This window comes from Populus nigra, chromosome 10 (assembly GCF_951802175.1).
Source record: "Populus nigra chromosome 10, ddPopNigr1.1, whole genome shotgun sequence".
Lineage (NCBI taxonomy): Eukaryota > Viridiplantae > Streptophyta > Magnoliopsida > Malpighiales > Salicaceae > Populus > Populus nigra.
In genome coordinates this window covers 1,637,871-1,657,952 of record NC_084861.1, presented here as the reverse complement: position 1 = coordinate 1,657,952, position 20,082 = coordinate 1,637,871, and the positions used below count along the sequence as shown (strand labels likewise).

The following is a 20,082-nucleotide window of genomic DNA, read 5'->3' as shown; positions in this document are numbered from 1 at the left end:
GCGGTGCTGTTTTGGATGCACCGTGTTTTGGATTTGTAGTTGTAGTGTTGGTTTTTGTGTTTAAAAAATATTTTTAAAAGATTAAATTTTTTAGTTGTAAAATAATATTTTTTTTTATGTTTTTAGATATTTTGATATGTTAATATTAAAAATAATTTTTTAAAAAATATTATTTTGATGCATTTTTAAATTAAAAGTATTTTGACAATTATAATTATATTTTTAAATACAATAATATCTGTTTGTTTATATAGTTATTTCGTGCTTTTCAAGAAAAAGTGAAATTTATTTATCATATTTTTTATTTATAATGTTAAAAATAAATTTTAAAAATAAAAACAATAATATTTTAATACAATTCAAAACCAAAAAAAACTTTAAAAACCAACATTACTGGAAACTGCCTAAATTGGAATTGCCTCCTCTCTATCCTTCTCTACAGTCTCCACCACTCTCACATTGCAATAAAGTAACGACGGAAAAGCGCAAAAGGAAAGTAGTTTACTTCTGTCATGAGTGAATGTCTCTTTGCTTCTTTGGCACCCATTAGGGCCATTTTCTCTCTCTCTCCTTTTTAGTTTTTTCAATCCATTCCATAACATAACTGATCTGCCAAGCAAAGAGGCTCAAAAACAGTATAAGCATGGCCATAGGTCTGTTACATTTGCTATGAATGTTCCTTGCAAACCAAAACTCCTCTGTCTTACCATACGACTCTCTCTTTTTTTTTCTTTCTTTCTTTCTTCTATATCTATATCAGCTTAGTATCAGTGACACCAAAGAAACCAAACCCAGAATCCGAAATCTTTTCTTGAGCGCAAATGTCTAAGAACTCATCTTATCGGGAGAATGAAACAATGCAATTATTTGAAATCTTCAAGAAATTCAAACGCTTTCAATTGAGATTCTTTGAGCCATCTTTAGGTGTTCTTGGATTCTTTTTTGTTACAGTTTGTGTTATTTTTTGCTTCTTTTACTTAGATTACAGGGCTGTCATTGTTAAAGAGTTTATTGTTCCGGGCAAGTCAGAGAGGTTTATGTGGTTGCAGTTAAATGGGTCAGGAAAAAATAAACGAGTAGAGTTTTTGGAGGAAGAGGGTAATGGATGTGATCTGTTTGATGGAGATTGGGTGTGGGATGAGAAGTATCCATTGTACCAGTCTAAAGATTGTAGCTTTCTTGATCAAGGGTTTAGGTGTACTGAGAATGGCAGGCCTGATTTGTTCTACACCAAATGGAGATGGCAACCCAAGCACTGCAACTTGCCCAGGTTCTCCTTTTTAAAAAAAAAAAATCTTTTTAACATTCTTGTTAATGTCAGTAGTTTAAGATTGCATTTTATTAGTAGTTCATTCGTGTCTGACAATGACAACGTTGCCCCCGTTTTCGTATGGAAATTATCATTCAAATGCATATATATATATGCATTTGTGATATTCCAACGATACCCTGATTTGTTGAAAGATATTGTCCTGTTCTTTGGTTGATAAGCCTTGTCGGGTGCTGATAAGGAAGCCTTTACACGATGAAGACAAATGAATTTTGCTCCTTTCCATGTCTCGTTTTTACTTGGAAAATGTGTTTGTGAAACTTAGAAGGACGAAATTTTTGGGAAAATTCTCGTTGCAGATGATGTGAAAACCAAGAGTGTTTTGTTTATAAGATATCAGATTTTACTAAGGACTTCTAAGTTTCTTGCATGATAATTCTCTGTTTCACTCAATCACATCAGTTTCCTTTTCTCAAAGGGACACACATAATCCCACGGCTGTATTTACATTTGAATCACACTTGTTATGCTCTTTTTATGTTTTTTTTTATAAAGAATATGAAAGCATTTCTTTTCTCTTTGATTTATGTAGATTTGATGCAAAAATGATGTTGGAGAAACTACGAAACAAACGGTTAGTGTTTGCTGGAGATTCTATTGGAAGAAATCAGTGGGAGTCCCTCCTATGCATGTTGTCTTCTGCAATTCCAAATGAGGATTCCATCTATGAAGTGAACGGCAGTCCAATTACAAAGCATAAAGGATTCTTGATATTCAAGTTTAAGGATTATAATTGCACAGTGGAGTATTACAGGTCTCCATTTCTTGTATTGCAGAGCCGGCCTCCGGCTGGGTCTCCACAGAAGGTTAGGTTGACACTTAAATTGGATCGAATGGATTGGAACTCTGTCAAATGGAGATCTGCTGATGTGTTGGTCCTCAACATGGGCCACTGGTGGAATTATGAGAAAACTATAAGAGGGTAAATTGATTAAGCCTTCCATTCTTGTAGGGTTACATTTATCTTCCATCTATAATTCTATTTTCGCAGCATGAGCTTCTGCTAAGATGGTTTGATGAATATAAAAAATTTTCTTAGGGGGGTTTTGCATGATAATATGGCATCATGCATTTGTGAAAAATTTCAGGACAGGCTGAAAACAATTGTTAAATTGGAGGTCAAAACAATCTTCCTGTAATTCACTTTGAGCAGTTTATGTTAGGAAGAAAGTGAAAACCAATGATCTAGAGTTTAAAATGACTAGTGAAAATGGCATGACCCAAGAATTGATATATTTGTTGCTGTGGGCAGGGAATTTCCTAGTGATACATTTGATGGTTTCTATGTTACTCTGGACTGGCTTAGGTTTTAACTCATTCCCGTGACCTTGATGCTTTTTATTGTTGAATCACTTGTCTTTGTTTCTACCTCCTGTATCCATGTAAATTCTTGTGGTGCAAACTTATGTTAACCAAGCATGGTGATTTGAATTGCTGCAGGAGGCGCCAATAAGTTTGTTTCTTCCAAGGCCAATCAATATGGGTAGTGCAAATGATGTGAGACTAGAAGTAGTGTTTTGAACGATGGATGGCTGTAACTTTTTTTTTTTCCCATGTGTGCATCAGTCTCGTCTACCTTTCCTTTTGATTGAACAGAGATATTTTCTGATAGCCTTCATTCATGCATATGTTCTTTTCAAACAGTACAACACAATGGACCTCACAATTTGTCATTTTTTATTAGTCAGATTGTGATAAGATTTGCTTGTATGTTCAATCGATGCATGGTGGATGTGACCTTTTGGATTTAAACTTTTGCATGTTTAAGTGAAAAAGTTGCTTGAAGGACAAGGCTAATCGATTGACTAAAAGAAATTGCAGAGGTGGTGCACGCTCTTTGAAATGATTTGTTTTATTTTGGAACATGGGAAATTAATGTTCCTTCTCCAATTTATTTGCCTAGGGGTTCTTACTTTCAAGAAGGGGAAGAAGTGAAACTGGAAATGGGGGTCGAAGATGCTTATAGGAAGTCAATAGAGACTGTGGTGAACTGGATACAGCTCGAAGTGAACGCAAGCAAGACCCAAGTCTTTTTTCGTACATTTGCTCCTGTGCACTTCAGGTTTGTTAAACGTGTTTCACTACTTTAACTGGTATTCCACACAAACGTTTTTCTTCTTGTTTTGGTGTATAATGTTTACATGATGGGAAGTTTTGGCATGATTCTGTATGGTATGAAACAACTCATCCCAGTTCTTGGGCAACGCCTTTGTTTGTTCATCTATACACTCACTAGGGGTTCATATCCTAAATTTTAAGATCTCATAGTTAAAGTTTCCCTTTCAAAGGCCTAGCAAAGTGAATCTGCTTCATGCTTACTTGGGCACAAGTTTATCCTTGAAGTCTCACAGCATGTTGTTTTCGATTAGTTTTTTTATTTTTGTTACTTTAACTTTTTCTTATTAAATAGCTGTCTAGATTCGTATGATTTCATCATCATCATTTCTTGTTTGTGGTCCCTATGATTGTTGAGAAGGCCTATTTTACACCTACATTTCAGAGGTGGAGATTGGAATACAGGTGGAAACTGTCACTTGGAGACATTACCAGAGTTAGGCTCATCATTGGTGCCATCCGAAACATGGACCCAATTCAAAATAGTAACTGATGTCTTCTCAGCTTATTCAAACCAAGCAGCAGAATTTAGCATATTGAACGTGACCGGTATGACTGCAAGAAGAAAAGATGGGCATTCTTCTCTATACTATCTAGGTTCCAATCCCGCACCGCTGCATAGGCAGGACTGCAGCCACTGGTGCCTGCCTGGAGTCCCCGACTCATGGAACGAGTTACTCTATGCACTATTCCTCAAGCATGGAGCCAAGCAGACTTTTAACCTATCATCATCTAGGGCACAAGTTTGATTAGGAAAGCCTCTTATTTACGAGTCAATGTGAAGACAGGACTTGAATGCATAGAAATGACTCTTGACTTCCAGACAAAGAACAAAGGGCATGAATACAGAATTTTGATGTAGTTTTGCATTTTGGAAGTTAAGAGGAAGATTATAAATATGAGGCAAGTGGATGTGCAAAGGGTTTTTGGGAATAACTTTAGGAAAAAATGTAGATAATATTTATTCATTGGATTTATTTTTTAATGTAATTATAATCAAGTGGTGTAATTCATTGGGGCATTGTAATTAGCAATTTTTTTTTTTTTCTTAGTTTGCCAAATACTGGCATAAACAAACTTTTAGTTTTTTGGATTAGTAAAGCTGTGGCTTGAGCCCTTCTTTTAGGGCTTCCTTCTGCATTCAAGTGCTAGAGCAAGCAGCCCTCCTCCCATTTTGCACAGGTTAGCTTGACCTGGAAATGCTCCCAACTTTTAACTAGCTCAGGAAAAAGGTCTCATTGTCAACTTCATTTTAAGGGCACTTGTTATTGTGAGGATTTTGATTGTGGGATCTTGTTAGGAACATCTGGCTATGCTTATGCTTCTAAAGCCAATTTGGTCAAAATAATTCAGGAATCAGGTTTGCATCTGGCTATGCTTATGCTTCACGAGAAACTATTATTCACTCACACATAAATATATATTATATTATGGATTGTATTAATTTTTGTTTTGTATTTTTTTAAAAAATTTATTTATCTATTTTATTTTTAATATTAAAGTGATTGTGAATTAAATTTCATGATTTATTTTTTTATTTGTGAGTTTGTCAGGGTAACCCAAGTTGTCTTGGTTCATAGGTTTGGTAGGGTGTCTCTTTTTTTCTTTTATTGAACTTGAATTTATTATCATCTATTTTTTTTTCTCATATAGTTAAAAAAAATAATTTTGAAAAAAAATCATGTTATTTAACTTTATAAAGTCCATGGACCTGCTCACAGGTTTGGCTGGTTGACATGGTTTGTGAGTATGGTGAGTTTAACTTTTTTTTTCTTTTCAATTTTATCTATAGATATTAGGTTAATTAGAAATTCAATTTCATAATTGGTTTTGTTTCGCTTTCTATAAGGTTATCATGGTTTTAAAAAAATATTTCGGTACTGGGTTGATGTTTGATTTTATGATTGTCTATTTTTGTTATCATATAGTTAAATAAAAAATATTTTTTAAAAAATAAATTATAATCCCAATGGAGTCCATAACCCGGCTCACGGGTTTGGTGTGCTAGCCTAGGTTAGTCGATTCATAGGTTTGACGGGTTTGCCCACTGACTGGATATGTTTTTTTTTGTCCTTTTTATTATTATTATTTTTTATTATTTTGTCATTTAATATTGAATTAGTTAGGAAATAAACTGTATGGTTTATTTTTATTTATTTTCTATTGAATTATCATAATCTCAAATAAATATTTATTTTAGGGTTGATGTTTAATTTTGCAAGCATCTATTTTTATATATAATTAAATAAAAAAAATATTATTAAACCCAATAAAATCTCTGACCTAGGTCGTAGGGGAACCAAGACTAATCCAATATGTCATTGTCTCGATATTTTTTAAAAAACTTGTCATCTTGAAGTGTTTTTTAAAAGTTAAGTCATGTTTTTATTAATTATTCAAGTTATCTTTAAATTTATAAAATCAATCGATTTAAGTTGAGTCAGTTTCAACACAATTTAATTAGAAACTTGAGTTAGATCTAGCTAAGAATGGAGGTTTTAAGATTGATTCACTTGGTTAGGTTTAATGATACAATAAAAAAAACTCTACGAGTTCTTAACATTTTTTTACATTTTTAAAAAAAATTAATCTAATCGCGGTGGAGCGCTGATTAAAAAACTAGTTATAATTATATCAGTTGAATTACAGAAAGCTATGGTCTAACTGAGTCAAACCTTTTTTTTTATTCATTGAAAAGTTGTTCAAAGTTACAGTGTATAACTTTTTTTTTTTAATTTTATTATCCTACATTATGTTAAATGGTTTTAAGCCTCTTAATTTTTATTCTTTTTACATGCTATAATGCATTCATTATGTCAAAAAATGTTCCGTTATTAAATTGATATTCAATATTGTAAAATAGAGTTTAACTAGATTTATAGGTACACTCTACGTAGCAAGTTGGAACATTTTTATTTTTTTGGTTTAAAGAAAAAGCTCAAGCAATGTAAGTATATTTTAAAAAAGTAAATAAAAAATAATTTGAGTCATAAACCTGACTAAATAAAAAATATAATAATCTAATCATATAATAAAAAAATAATAATAATAATTAATAGACTAATTTAAACAAAAATAAATCATCAAGACTTGCAAAAAAAAAATCAATGAAATGAAAAAGAATGATGAGGTTAGGATTCCAATCAATCAAATAAAAAAAAACTAAAAAAAAAAAACCTGACTTGAGCCAATCCAAGTGAGCATGCCAAATGTGCAAGCCAGATCATGAGATCAGAATAAGCTAACAGAAAAAAAAAAAAAACCAAGTTAAATCCTAAACAAATCAAACACAAATGGATAAATTTTTAAAAATAATTCAATTAAAAAAAAGCACAAAAAAAGCAAAGAGTAAATCAAGCAAGCTAACCAAACTTTGCAATAACTTAATAAAAGGCAAACTAGAAAATATTACAAAGTTTAATTCTAAAATAACATAATACTGAAGGATAGAACATAACAAATATTTAATTACAAAAACAATTCTAAAAAAAACTTGAGTCAACCCAAGCTCACTCATCAAACTTGCAGTCTAAGTGATAGAACCGGGATAAACAAATAAAAAGAAAATTGAAGACTATCATGAAGGCCAATATAAAAAAACTCCAATTTTAAAGAATGACATTGAAAAAAAAATTAATTTATAACTAATCTAATATTGAAAGATTAAATTAAAAAATAAAATATCAATCTAAAACAAATTTCAAAGTAAATTCAACAAATAACAACAAATAAAAATAATCGAGATAACTCGAGTCATTTTGGAAATTTATGAAAAATCTATAGAAAGCAAATAAATCAAAATAGCATAGCCCACCATTAGCTTAAAAAAAAATATCAATTTAAAAAATTGCCAATGTGAAAAAAAATAGCACTAAAAAGAATGATGAAAAAATTTGATAGGAGAAAAAAATTAAGAAGAATGAAATTATATATAAAAAAATCAATTTAACAAACTTTCTCAAATAAAACAAATATCAATCAAAAGAATAGGAAGCAAATTTAAAATATTAAAAATTAAAGGGGGATGAAATAAAATAAAGGAAGCTTTGAATTTTAAGAGGAAGACGCAAAAATCGAGGAGGAGAGTGAAAAAGAATAGGAAAAAATAAAAAGGTCATCGGTTCTAAACTAGATGGGTGTTGGTCACACACATTGCCTAATCGAGGAGGAGAGTGAAAAAGAATAGGAAAAAATGAAAAGGTCATCGGTTCTAAACTAGATGGGTGTTGGTCACACACATTGCCTCATCAAAGAGGGGACGTCAAGATGATTTAAGCACAATTGTGAAAATCAGTTTTTGGTCTTTGGACGACTTCGTACCCGCTGCTCGAATGGTATGGGGGTCACCCCCTTGGGGACACATGCTCTACGCATGCCAACATGTTTTTTTAATAATATTTAATATTTAATCAAATACAAAAATATTCCTAAGTCAACTTGACATTAACCAAAAAAAAAACATGATGAAAAGATGAAAAAACCCTTGGAATATAGTTTAGTAGATTTTTTCTATTAAGGGTAGTTAAATAATGTTAATGTGCTAAAAATAAAAAAGACTAAAATTCCCTTGAACAATAGTTTTAATTTTTTTTTTGTTTTATGGATAGCTAAGTCATTTTACTATGTAAAAAAGTAAAAAGACTATTCTGCCCTGCACAATTTGAAAATAACAATTAAATCATGGTTAAAAAGTTGTTTTGCCTTTGATTCTTAATTCAGAGGTTTTATGATTGAAGGATAAATTTATCATTATACTATTATAATGAATATGCATTAGCTTAATATGCATGATGTTTTAAATAATTTGCAGATTAAGATATTTTTTTAGAGTTTTTATATAATTTATTTTATATTTATTATTGTCATATTTTTTTTTTATATAAATACATAAAAATGATTGATTGGAGAATTTTTAATCTTTTAACTGAAACTTACTTTCACAATCATAATATTTGTTTTACTTAAAAAGTAATGCTTCTCATAAAAAGAATCTATTTTTGTTAAAATAAAAAAAAATACATTAATAAGAAAATTAGGTTTCTAATTAAAAATATACATTTTTCCTTTTTATTTCTAACCATTACAATTTTTCTACTTTTTAATGGCTTTTTTTCTTTTTATTCGCTGAACTATGCAACAAATAAAAAATTATTTTATTGTAAAAAAAAAGAATTACATGAATCAAGAAACTTTAATTTTAATGAAAAAATATTTTTCCTTTATAACTTTATTCTTGTTTTTCAAGTAAATATTCATTTTTATTATTGTATAGTTAAATAAAAAAAATTCCAAAAAATTCTTAGTTGCAATATATGAGCAATTATGCTAGTTAACAAAAATAAAAACTAAATCTCCTAAAAAAGTTACTGTGTATTTATTATTTATCCTTGGAAAAAAAAAGACAATGCACTAAGATTTTGGGGTTAGATTGTTTTTTCACCATGACACAATTATCTTTTTAAAATTATATGAGGTTGGATTGATAATTTTATTTTATTTTGTACAATAAAATTACTAATTTAACCCTAAAATAAAATAACCTAATACCTCTACCCAGGGACATTTTTGTATTTTTTATTGAATAGTATAATTACTTTGATATCCTTAAAATAAAACCAATTGAACTCTCAAATAATGACTTTTTTTTTATCATTTTACAATTTTTTTTGTAATTTTCAAGAGTATCCAAGACATTATTGTGAATTAAATTTATTTAAAATAATTATAAAAAACCTTCTGGCGTGTGCATGACATGCGCTAGTGTGTGGACAACTCCCACGTAATTCAAGCAGCACATGGGATCCGTTCAATCATTAAACGTTGTCTTCCAGGGTTGTGTTCGGAAGGTATCAACACCCCAAACCAGAAGAGACGGCGCATATGCCAATATTCGCGGCAGTTTGACGTCAACAACCATTTCTTTTTTCCTTTCTTCTCTCCCCTCCACTCTTCCCTCCACCTAGATTCTTGCGTCAGCCCCTTAAAAATTCAAGAGCAACCCTTTAATTTGTTAGTTATTTAAATTTGATCTATTTTCTTTTTATTATAATTTTTTTTATCTTGAATAATTTATTGAATTTGGTTCTTATTCTTTTGATTGCTATTTTTATGTTTGGAATCATTTTTTCAATTAATTTTGTTTTATGATTTCACCATCTTTTGTTTTTTTCCCTATCAAATTTCTTGTTTTGTATCCTTTATTTTGTTTTGTTTTGTTATTTTTTGTGTTTTGTTTCTATTGGGTTAGCCTTCTACAATTTCTTTCTATTTCATCTCTACTATTTTTTAATTTATAAATAATCTATCAAATTATAAATATTTTTCAATTTCACCCCAATGACTTTTTAAATCTTTCAAATTTGGTCATTCTTTTATTGCAATTTATTTTTTTGGGATCATTTTTATTATTTTTTTTCAAATTTTATCCTCCTAGGGTTTTTTCATATCAAATTCTATCCCTAATTTTTTTGTTGCTATTTTTTTTTCACAAGTTTTTTTTATTAATAATTTTTATGTAATTTCATCCTTCAAAATTAAATTTACTAAAAGTTAAGTTTCTTGATTTAACACAGATATGAGATTTTACAAGTTGTAGGTTTTAGAGATCAGATTAGGTTTAAAAGGTTCATTCGAGTTTACTTGGTTTTTTCCCTTTTTTTGAGCTTATATTTCTTATTTTTAATCTTATTTTTCAGGTTTTGTTTTCTTGTTTGTTTACGTTTGATTCTATTAGGTTAGCCGTCTATAAATGTTTTTAATTTCACCCCCTAATATTTTTTAATCTATAAATGATTTTTAAATTACAAATAATTTTTAATTTCATCCTCTATGATTTTTTAATCTTTCAAATTTAGTACTATTTTTTTAACTGTAATTTATTTTCTTTGGAAATATTGTTTTTTCAAATTTCATCCTCATCAGCTGCTTTTATCTCAAATTTTATCCTTATTATTTTTGTTGTTTTTTTTTTTTTTGCTTTTGTAAGTTTTTTTATTAATAAATTTCTAACGATTTTATCCTTTAAAATTAGTGTAGTTGATAGTTAAGCATTTTAATTGAACCGTGGTCCATAATTCAACAAGTTGCAAGTTCTTAAGATCAAACCGGGTTCTTGGTTTTTTCTCTTTTTTTAAGATGATGTTTTTTTTTTTGAATTTTTTTCGGTTTTCCTTTTATTAGATTATCATTAAATTATTTGATAATCTAAATACGTTCAAGTATGATTTTTTTAAAATTTTTTTGTCATTTTTTTATCAGTTTATTTATTGTTATTATTTTTTAATATAATTTTAATTGTTATTTTTTAGCTTAGCACTTTTTTTATATCAAAATTTTTTTTCACTTGATCCATAATATAGCACGAGGTATCTAACTAATAAGAAATATTACTCCACTCAATTGCACCGTAGACAGTTGCAGAGCAATTCAGCCAATCTCTTTTTTTAATTCCTTGAAAAATTACCTAATATGTTAGTTTTTTTTTTAATTTTTTTAATGTAAGAATATATATAAGTTTACGGATACCTAATTAATCTCATAAATCTTAAAATTAACAATAATATAAATCTTTAATAACTCTAAAATTTTTAAATTTCTAACCGATAATCTCTCTATAAAATAAATTCAGAATCTTACCTAAGCTACATCCTTAAAATTCTTTTTTTTTTTGTTATGTTTACGTTATTTTAAATCAAATAACATGTTTTTGTTTCATGTGCTGTTGCGGCGGATTCACCATGTCAAAAACTGTGATTAATTATATTCAAGGCTCATCAAACTACGCGCCCAAGCCAAGCGTAAACATCAAGCCAGGCCATTTGCCTTCAGCCCCCCACGTCGACCTTCTGATACTGCAACCTCGTAGAGAGTGAAATTAGATTAGAAAGACAATGGCAGAGTCTACAGCCCAACAGAGCCGATCAAGAGACCTTGACAAGCTGCTTCTCAGACCCGGCAATCTCGTAGCTCCCACCTTCGAACCCGGTGTTCAAGTAAGCTGTTTTTTTCTCGGGGAATTTAACAAACAGGTGGTGCGCAATAATTCTTAACTGTTTGTTTTGTTTAATTCTTGTAGTTGAGAGATGATCTTCAAGAGTATGCAAGAATATTGGTAATTGGGGCAGGCGGTTTGGGCTGTGAGTTGCTAAAGGACTTAGCTTTATCAGGTTTTAAGAATCTGGAGGTCATTGATATGGACCGTATCGAGGTTACTAATCTCAATCGCCAGTTTCTCTTCAGGTTTTCGTTTTTTCAACCTTAACCCATTTGCCTATCTGCTTTTACCTTTTCTTTTCTCTGTTGAATTCATGGCTGTTTAAATTGGTATATGCCCTTGGGTTGTAAAAACTACCTAGTGGTTTCGTGGGTTGTGTGTTAATTGTTAAATAGCTCTTGGAACTTGAATTTCTTTTTACCCTATGTCAACTGATGGGACTAACTTAAAAGAAACATTGCATAACCTAGTCAAGGGGTTATTTCTTAAACTGTGGGACAAACTTAGTTATATGTGCATTTAGGTATATCTGTATCAAGGGAGAAATATGCCTATTTGGATGGTAATTGACGAACAACAGTTCATCTTGCATTGAAGGCAAAGGAAAGGAAAAGGAGTACCTTTAGGTACCGGTTACTGTCTCCAGACCAAAAAAAAGGGATATAACTAGGACGGAAATGTGTTTGGGTAAGGAAACGAAGTCTTGGAGACAATGTTTTGACAATTTTTCCTCCCTCAAAAGAGGATAAAGGGAATAGAGACAGAACCAAGTTAAGTTTTTCCCCACAAATATCTCTTTACACAATTCATAATTTTAGTGTTTATCCTTACATTTAGATCTATACCATTGATTTTAGTTCACTTAATCTTCACCATTAGATTTGAAAACTAGAAAATATAAAAGCAAAAAACATAAAAAAACATGAGAAATATAAACAAGAAAGAGAAAGAGAAAGAGAAGAGAGAGAGGTTTTCACACTATTGAAAGAAAATGAATATCATTATTGAAAAATTCATGTAATAATTAAAACATTCATCATATAGAGATGAAAATTGGTCGTGTTCTCACACAAATGGGATTTAATGATGGAGAGGCAAGGATTGAATGATAACAAAAATTATGCATTTGTAATGAAATTATTATTTTGTATTTCTAACTATATTCGATTTTAACTTTATGTTGGTGTAAATATTTTATTTGATATATGATTGGTTTAATTATTTATTTTATTATTAAATATATTTGGAGAAATGATTTAATGACTGAGTGAATTATAATTTAATTATACTATCTTTTTAGCAATGAATTATCTTTTTAACAATGATTGCAAATCCTTTTTTAACATGATTTTAACATAATATATTTGGAGAAATGATTTAATGACTGAGTAAATTATAATTTAATTATACTATCTTTTTAGCAATGAATTATCTTTTTAACAATGATTACAAATCCTTTTTTAACATGATTTTGACGAGTGGAGAAATTACCATTTTAAGTTAATTAAAAAAAATAATGCTCATTAATGCTCATTAATAAATTAAAGTGAGAAACATGATCTCTATTTATTGTTCCAAACATTGCAAATTTGATGGTAATACAAATTAAGACATATTAAGAGTAAAACAAACTTTTTTGTATTTTATTTTGTCTTGCCCCTCATCAACCAAATAGTCAAAGATATTCACTTCGCACAACCAAATACAATTATGTTTCTGTCTCTTGTTCTTATCCCCTTTATCCTAGCTGTCTTCATTTCTTGTATCCCAAGACAATAACCAAACACTATCTTATTGCTCAAAAGGGACAACTTATTGTTCTTTTGTCAGGTTTTTGATAATAAAGAATTATTCATTTAAGAACCTGTCTGAAAAAGGATATAAGAAACACCTTTGTTACTTGTTATTGGTCCTAATAGTTGTGTATCGATATGAAATGGTTGATTATTCTTAATTTCCCCTGGACCGATATATACTATCAAGTGGGTACTTCATTGGTTTATCAAAGATGACTAGATCTATGTGTACTATCAAGTGCATTTTTTTCCTCTCCTTGTCCGCTAGTACTAGCATTGTCATTTACTATATGTCGTTAACCTTTTTGCTTTGATTTTCAGACATTATCATAGTTCTTTGGTTCTGATTAGAAAGTGGCTCCTGATATAGTGCTCTTATTTTAGGCTTGAAGATGTTGGGAAGCCCAAGGCTGAGGTGGCAGCCAAGCGAGTGATGGAAAGAGTTAGTGGTGTGAATATTGTGCCTCATTTTTGCCGGATCGAGGACAAAGAAATTGATTTTTATAAAGATTTTATTATTATTGTACTTGGTCTTGATTCTGTTGAGGCTCGAAGCTATATAAATGCTGTAGCGTGTGGTTTTCTTGGTGCGTGCTTTTAACCTCTTTAGCTTGTGGTTGTTTTGTGTTAGAAAGAGAGATTAGGGGGCTAAACCTTTCCTCCTTACTACGAGGCCTGTTTTTTCACCCAAGCAATGGTACATCAGGCCTGTAATGTATACTATGAATTTATTTGTGTAAGGCATGCATTCCAGATCCAAGGGTGGTATATGAAGATTGCCTCACACACATGGAATAAAGCTTTAAATGTAGTGCCTCAGAGTATGCTCATGTCATGTCCTTGTGTAGGGACATGATATTGCATATGATTTCTTTACATGATTGGATGACGAGACTTCAGTGATGAAGTAGCATTATCCTTTCACAGTCTGCTAGCTATGGGTATGGGCTACTTCATACATGGCATATTTGAAATGCTGTCTTTTTAGTTCTCCATAATTGTATATGTGGGAGCAATGACCACAGGTTTTCACCTGTCTGTGTTGGAAATTGTATGGGACCTTTATAGTTTTCCTAATAGCCTCAGTATTCTCTAGCTGCATGTAATTTCTGAGTTTTGTAATTTATATGCTAGCATAAAATGTTATGCTGTGCTTTTGAGATGAAAAAAAAAGAAGCTCTTTGCTAAAAGTGTCACTTTATTCTTGTTGACCTCATGAGTTGTCCATCATTGTTTCCTTGGTGATTAGAATATGATTCTGATGACAACCCAATAGAAGAAACAGTCAAACCGATGGTAGATGGTGGGACTGAAGGTTTCAAGGGGCATGCTAGGGTTATAATACCAGGATCCACACCATGCTTTGAGTGTACCATCTGGCTTTTCCCTCCTCAAGTGAAGTTTCCTCTATGCACTCTTGCAGAAACCCCTAGAACTGCTGCTCACTGTATTGAATATGCTCACTTAATTAAATGGGATGAGGTAATGCATTATCCATCCTTTCTCATTACTGAATTGACTGTTTTGAGTTGATTGCTATTATCTTAAGACCATTGTATTCTAGGTTCATAGTGGAAAGACCTTTGATCCAGATGACCCAGAACATATGAAATGGGTATACACTGAGGTGAAGTTTTGTGATCAGTATTAATTTTGTTTTTGTTAAAGCTGAGTTTCAAGGTTTGTCTTTTCAACATGTGCTCTTCCCATGTTCCACAGGCTGTTAAGAGGGCTGAACTTTTTGGTATTCAAGGTGTTACATATTCTCTTACTCAGGTACTTTTACATTCTGTGAAGTTAATTTCTGGTCTGGTTTCTTTTGTTCTTTTAGCACATACCTGAGCACATCTTAAGAGGCAAGTTCATTGTTAACCTGAAAATTGTCTATTTGTTATTCGGATGCATACATTTTTATTTGCCTTTTTTTTTCTATCCAAAACCTCTGGTAGGAAACTCTTACAAAATGCTTCATTGAAGTGTCAATTGGCTTCACCTATTTGTTGCCCCATTCTTCTCCTTTTCTTTCTTTTCCCCTTACATTTTTTTTTGTGATAGTGCAAGTTTGTTCTTGCTTACAGGGTGTTGTGAAAAACATCATACCAGCTATTGCTTCCACCAATGCAATTATATCAGCTGCGTGTACGTTGGAAACCTTGAAGCTTGCATCAGGATGCAGCAAAACTCTAAGCAACTATCTTACGTGTGGAATTCTTCTTGATTTTGCTTTATTTTGGAATTTCATCTTGTCCTTGTGTGGTGGTAGATTATTTATTATAAATCATATAACAATCACAAATAGACTTAATCTTTTCCTCTCATTTTTTGCTATGAAGAATAACTTTTTCTTCAATGCCTAGTACTTTTAAATGATCAACCTTGTTACTACCATCCGAATGATTAGCTGGATGTGGGAACCATAATTGCCTCTTACAATACCATATATGTTACTGAATCTGATGGAGCTATGTTGACTTCTGAAATCTGAGCAAAAATGGGGGATCTATTTTATTTTTGTTAATCCTTCTCTCTTAAGAAGCTAGAGGAAAGCGTGTTCTGAATGATCTGAATGTTCTGCAGGTATAATGGTGTGGAAGGTCTACACATCAAAGTGACTGAATTTGTGAAGGACAAGGATTGCCTTGTTTGTGGTCCAGGTGTTCTTCTTGAGCTGGACACTTCAGTTACTTTACAAAAGGTTATTTTCTAATTCTCATGGCTATTGTTCCTTTTAGTTTGCTGATGGCACCATACCTGGTCGCTAAAATATTTTCTTGGTATGTCACCACATTTAAATTGTATGTTTCAAATTCTCAGATAATGGTTCCCTCTCTGGGTTCCTCCTACCTATCTAGAAAATAGAAGAAAAATTCTACTTCTATCTGTTATTAAATTATATTTTGCGTCTTTTTAATGCACTCAAGTTTATGTTGCTTATTTTGATTGACTTTTGTGCAAACAGTTTATTTTGCTTTTATATTTGTTGGTTTTTGTGTGAACAGTTTATTGATATGCTTGAAGAACACCCTAAGCTACTCCTCTCAAAAGCAAGTGTTAGACACCGAGCAACGAATTTGTACATGCAAGCGCCTCCAGTTCTGGAAGAGATGACTCGATCGAACCTAAACTTACCACTTTTTGAACTTATGGGTAAATTTCCAAAGGACATCGTTCACGTGACTGGTACAACTAGCAAGGATGACAAGAAAACTTCATGTCTGAGGAAATTATGCCTTGTTTTCAAGGGAGCTGATGCTGTTACGGATCTGGATATGGCTGTTGGAGCTTAATTTACAGTTAGGTATTTACCTGCAGATGTTTTCACTTGCAAAGTATAAGGTCTCTCGCAGAAAATTTCTCCCCAGAGACGGAAGTTTGGTGTCAAGTTTTGATATCTTTTTATTTGCCTACAATGATCAAAACATGGGTCCTCGAAGGAACACCTGCAGATGTAATTACATTACCAAGAGAACAGATTTATTAACAAGGATTTTAAGTTAAAGTTCAAAGAATTGTTGCGATGAAAGTAGGTTTATGCTTGGATAGGCTTTTTGTGGCCTTTGTACTAGGAATTGGATAGATGGATTGTGAAGGGAAATGAAGCCTTTTAATGCCTACGAGTCTATTGTGTCATTAGAGATCAGTGCGATGCGCTATGCTAAAATAGCCATCAGAATGAGCTTCAGATCCATAACAATACCTGATGGCAAGAGTAACAACAACCAAATTGCTCTGAAATGCAAAAATCACATGCCATCAAAGTTTTGGAATGACCTCAAAAGAATCTGGTGGCCGCTTCCCGGTGAAGATGATTAGTCAAATCCAGTCAACAGATTTGCGAGCAGTCGGGTGGCTACAGGTTAACTTCTAAGCATTTCACACTTCAGATCTAGAAAGAATATTATAAGCTGATGATCGTACAATTCAAATATTTTTCTTCCTTCTTTTCTGGGAAAGGAGGAGTATCCATGTTTCGGTGAGGACAGGCACTAGTTAGGCCTGCAGATAAGTTTCTTGCTGGTTTTAGAAAAAGTTTCGTCTTCATTAGTTCAATAGGAAAGTGCTGTCAATGGAGACAGCATTAATACTGCTCTCCTAGCTCCTCTGACTCAACCAGGATTATAGCCCGCACAACTAATTTTCATGCTTGAAGCAACTCTCTCACAAATGTCTAACTGCTAACCAGCAGCTCACTTCAAGAGATTAGGACAATCAGTTGGTTGCAGTTGCTACCTTCAAACTAAAACCCCTCTCCAAGAATAAAGGAAGTTTAACTACATTCAAAGCTATAGAAAGCAACATGGCCCAGATGGTCACGTAGATCGGGTCCCAGTAGCATCACCCATAATGTTAAGCACAAGCTAGGGTCCCATGGCCAGCCAGCAAACCGTGTGGACCAACTGACAACCATCTATGATTCAGGCTCTTGCTTTCCAAGAGGAGTAAAGTGTTTTCAAGTATGAGGTTTCGAGTGAGCGATCTAACTTTCGAGTTCTAAAAGTGGACCTAGCAAGCCAATAATACCCTAATACCCCATGATCTCTTATCAACCCGGAATTCCATAATTGTACTGTGTTACAAGGTACCAGGAAATAGGGTAAGTTTCTCTAGTTCCCTCATCCATAACTCTCCCCTTGAAGTATGAACAAATTAATACGATTCTTTGTTTTTGGACTCAACCTCAGGCCATCAGGCAAGTGGTAAATGCTCAACGACGCCTCAATCCAAGGTAGAGCTGGACCAGAAGTGTTAGGAATCCTGTTAGAGATATATTAGGAATGAATAACTTACATTAGTTCCCTACTGTAATACTAAGTCTATAGGACAATGAATTCCGAGGAAGTGTTGGATTCCCAGTAGATGAGAATAACTGTATATACTCTTGTATATCAATAATAATTCTCATTCCAGCAAATTCTATTCTTCTCTTATCGATTTACAAGAAGGTCTCATTTCTTTGTTTATTTTATATGACTATGGGACCCAATCTAGGTCTGCAACAAATAGAGAAGGATCTCGTGTCCATTAAAGCTTGATTGCCAAGTTGCATTTCCAAATCAAAGACATCAGCTGCGCTCGCGTTTTCCTAACCGAAAGCCTTGGTTTGAGAATGTAGGTGTAACTACAGCTGCGTCTAAACATGCTGCATTGATTACTGCAGAATCAAGACTGCGCACTAATTACTACATAACTATTACTAGCTAGAAAGAGAAGGAGCCTTGGTTCAAATATTAAGATATGTGGATTATGTACTAAGAATTTTGAACCATACTGCTTTCTTTAGGCTATAAGAGCGATGGATGTGTGGGAGAGAGAGAGAGAGAGACAGCTCCTATCCATTTACAACCATGTATAATGTTAGAGATCGAGTCTATCTTGGATCAGATATCGAGGTGTGGGCTGTTACTTGCTGCTTCTCGTCTCTTTCCCTCAACTGGATAACATCATAGCACATTTCATGATTCTTGTGGGGGTATTGAGACTTTAGCCAGAATGGGGCCAACTGCCACTAAAAGACCCCACCACCCCACATGCATCCCTCCATAACTTTACCTCGCCCATCACATGCCTTTTCCACTATTTATAACCCACACATTCCCATTTCACAGGACAAAAAAAAGGAAAAGTGACTTGAAGATTAGTAGAACTGAAGATCACCTCCTTGTTTTTGTGCCTTGCACACACCTTCAAATTCTACTCTGAGTAGCCTAGCGGCAGAAAGAGAGCTGTTTTTTCTTGGTGTACTTGCTATGGAAATGGCTATGGAATTAGAAGATGATTTGTTCTTTGCAGACTTAAGCAAGCAAATATCTCTTCTAATAATGGATGACGATGATGAGGACCCTTCAGTTTCTTTTCAGGTTCTTCACCATACTCAACCTCTCATTTCATGCAAAACCGTTTCAAGTACTTTCGTAGCATAGTTAGCTAGAGCTGTACATAGCTGGTCAATTAGGATTTACTATAAATTTTGCAGGCTTTCTCCAGAGGCAACTATCCAAGCGCACCATCTCATTTCATGTATGAGCAAAACTGCAGAAGGGAAAGCTGCAAGGGAACAGGAGTTTTTATCCCCAAGTCTTCACAGCCAAGAAGGAAACACAGACAAGGAAGATACAGCCAAAAGTCTAATAACAGGCAGCATGATAACACCAGAGTGGTTTCTCAAGTATCATACAGCAATGCTTTCAAATCCAAGAAAAGCTAAATTAAGCCTATAGCTATGCACATATGCTCCTGAAGTGCATGATTCGATAATTTCTACTACTAATCTTATTTCCAACAAGGGCTTCAAGCAAGGATATGATAGATTATGATCTGTTCGTTGAAGATGATCTGTTCGTTGAAGATGTACATGGGAAAAATCCATTAATCACTCAACTATTCCTTATTTACTACTAGATCCTAGTTAGGGGGTTCACCAAAGGATTGTACCTCTCCAATAAAGGAAATTTGTGCTTGTTATGAAGTGTTGTATAGCATAAGATTGTTATTAATTTTCTAAATCAATGTGATGATTACCTTTTTTTTTTTTGCAAATTGCAACAGAGTTATTCATTTCAGGCTCTTTGAACTTGGTACTGCACAGTCACTTCTCTTCCAAGCTGTTCAAGAATTATAAGAGCATGAACACTAAACTTCTGCTGATGTAGCAGCACAAGTATCCTTTCGTCTTCTTCTTCATTTTTTTGTGGGGGTGTTTCTTTTCCATAGAATCAAGAAGGAAGTAAATAGGACTCACAGAAAACTAAAGTGACAGCTAAAAGTAATATGCCTGTGCTGTATACGTACTTTCTTTCAACTTGCAATCCAACCTAGCAAGCTAGCTCAAAAGATACCAAAATATGATG

At 32.6% G+C, this 20,082-nt stretch overlaps 3 protein-coding genes across 4 annotated transcripts; all 3 read left to right on the top strand.

The window, feature by feature from the left end:
* Window positions 1–428: 428 nt before the first annotated feature.
* LOC133704598 (protein trichome birefringence-like 11) lies at window positions 429–4,590 on the top strand. Of its 2 annotated transcripts, none has more exons than XM_062129473.1 (4): window positions 429–1,270; window positions 1,863–2,252; window positions 3,234–3,392; window positions 3,807–4,590. In XM_062129473.1, the coding sequence occupies exons 1-4, from the start codon at window positions 822–824 to the stop codon at window positions 4,192–4,194; spliced, it is 1,386 nt and encodes a 461-aa protein (XP_061985457.1). In that variant the 5' UTR covers window positions 429–821; the 3' UTR covers window positions 4,195–4,590. The 2 variants fall into 2 exon arrangements, with proteins under 2 accessions (XP_061985457.1, XP_061985458.1); XM_062129474.1 differs by having other exon boundaries at window positions 431–1,270; window positions 3,831–4,590.
* Window positions 4,591–11,183: 6,593 nt separating this feature from the next.
* LOC133706015 (NEDD8-activating enzyme E1 catalytic subunit) lies at window positions 11,184–16,848 on the top strand. Its single transcript, XM_062131510.1, has 9 exons — window positions 11,184–11,436; window positions 11,520–11,683; window positions 13,619–13,821; window positions 14,484–14,716; window positions 14,799–14,861; window positions 14,954–15,010; window positions 15,313–15,434; window positions 15,812–15,929; window positions 16,234–16,848. Exons 1-9 carry the CDS (start codon window positions 11,335–11,337, stop codon window positions 16,519–16,521), a joined length of 1,350 nt encoding a protein of 449 aa, XP_061987494.1. The 5' UTR covers window positions 11,184–11,334; the 3' UTR covers window positions 16,522–16,848.
* A 1,974-nt stretch (window positions 16,849–18,822) lies between these two features.
* Window positions 18,823–19,765, top strand: LOC133704741 (uncharacterized). The gene is made up of 2 exons (XM_062129684.1): window positions 18,823–19,092; window positions 19,209–19,765. The coding sequence occupies exons 1-2, from the start codon at window positions 18,982–18,984 to the stop codon at window positions 19,437–19,439; spliced, it is 342 nt and encodes a 113-aa protein (XP_061985668.1). The 5' UTR covers window positions 18,823–18,981; the 3' UTR covers window positions 19,440–19,765.
* The last annotated feature ends 317 nt before the right edge of the window (window positions 19,766–20,082 follow it).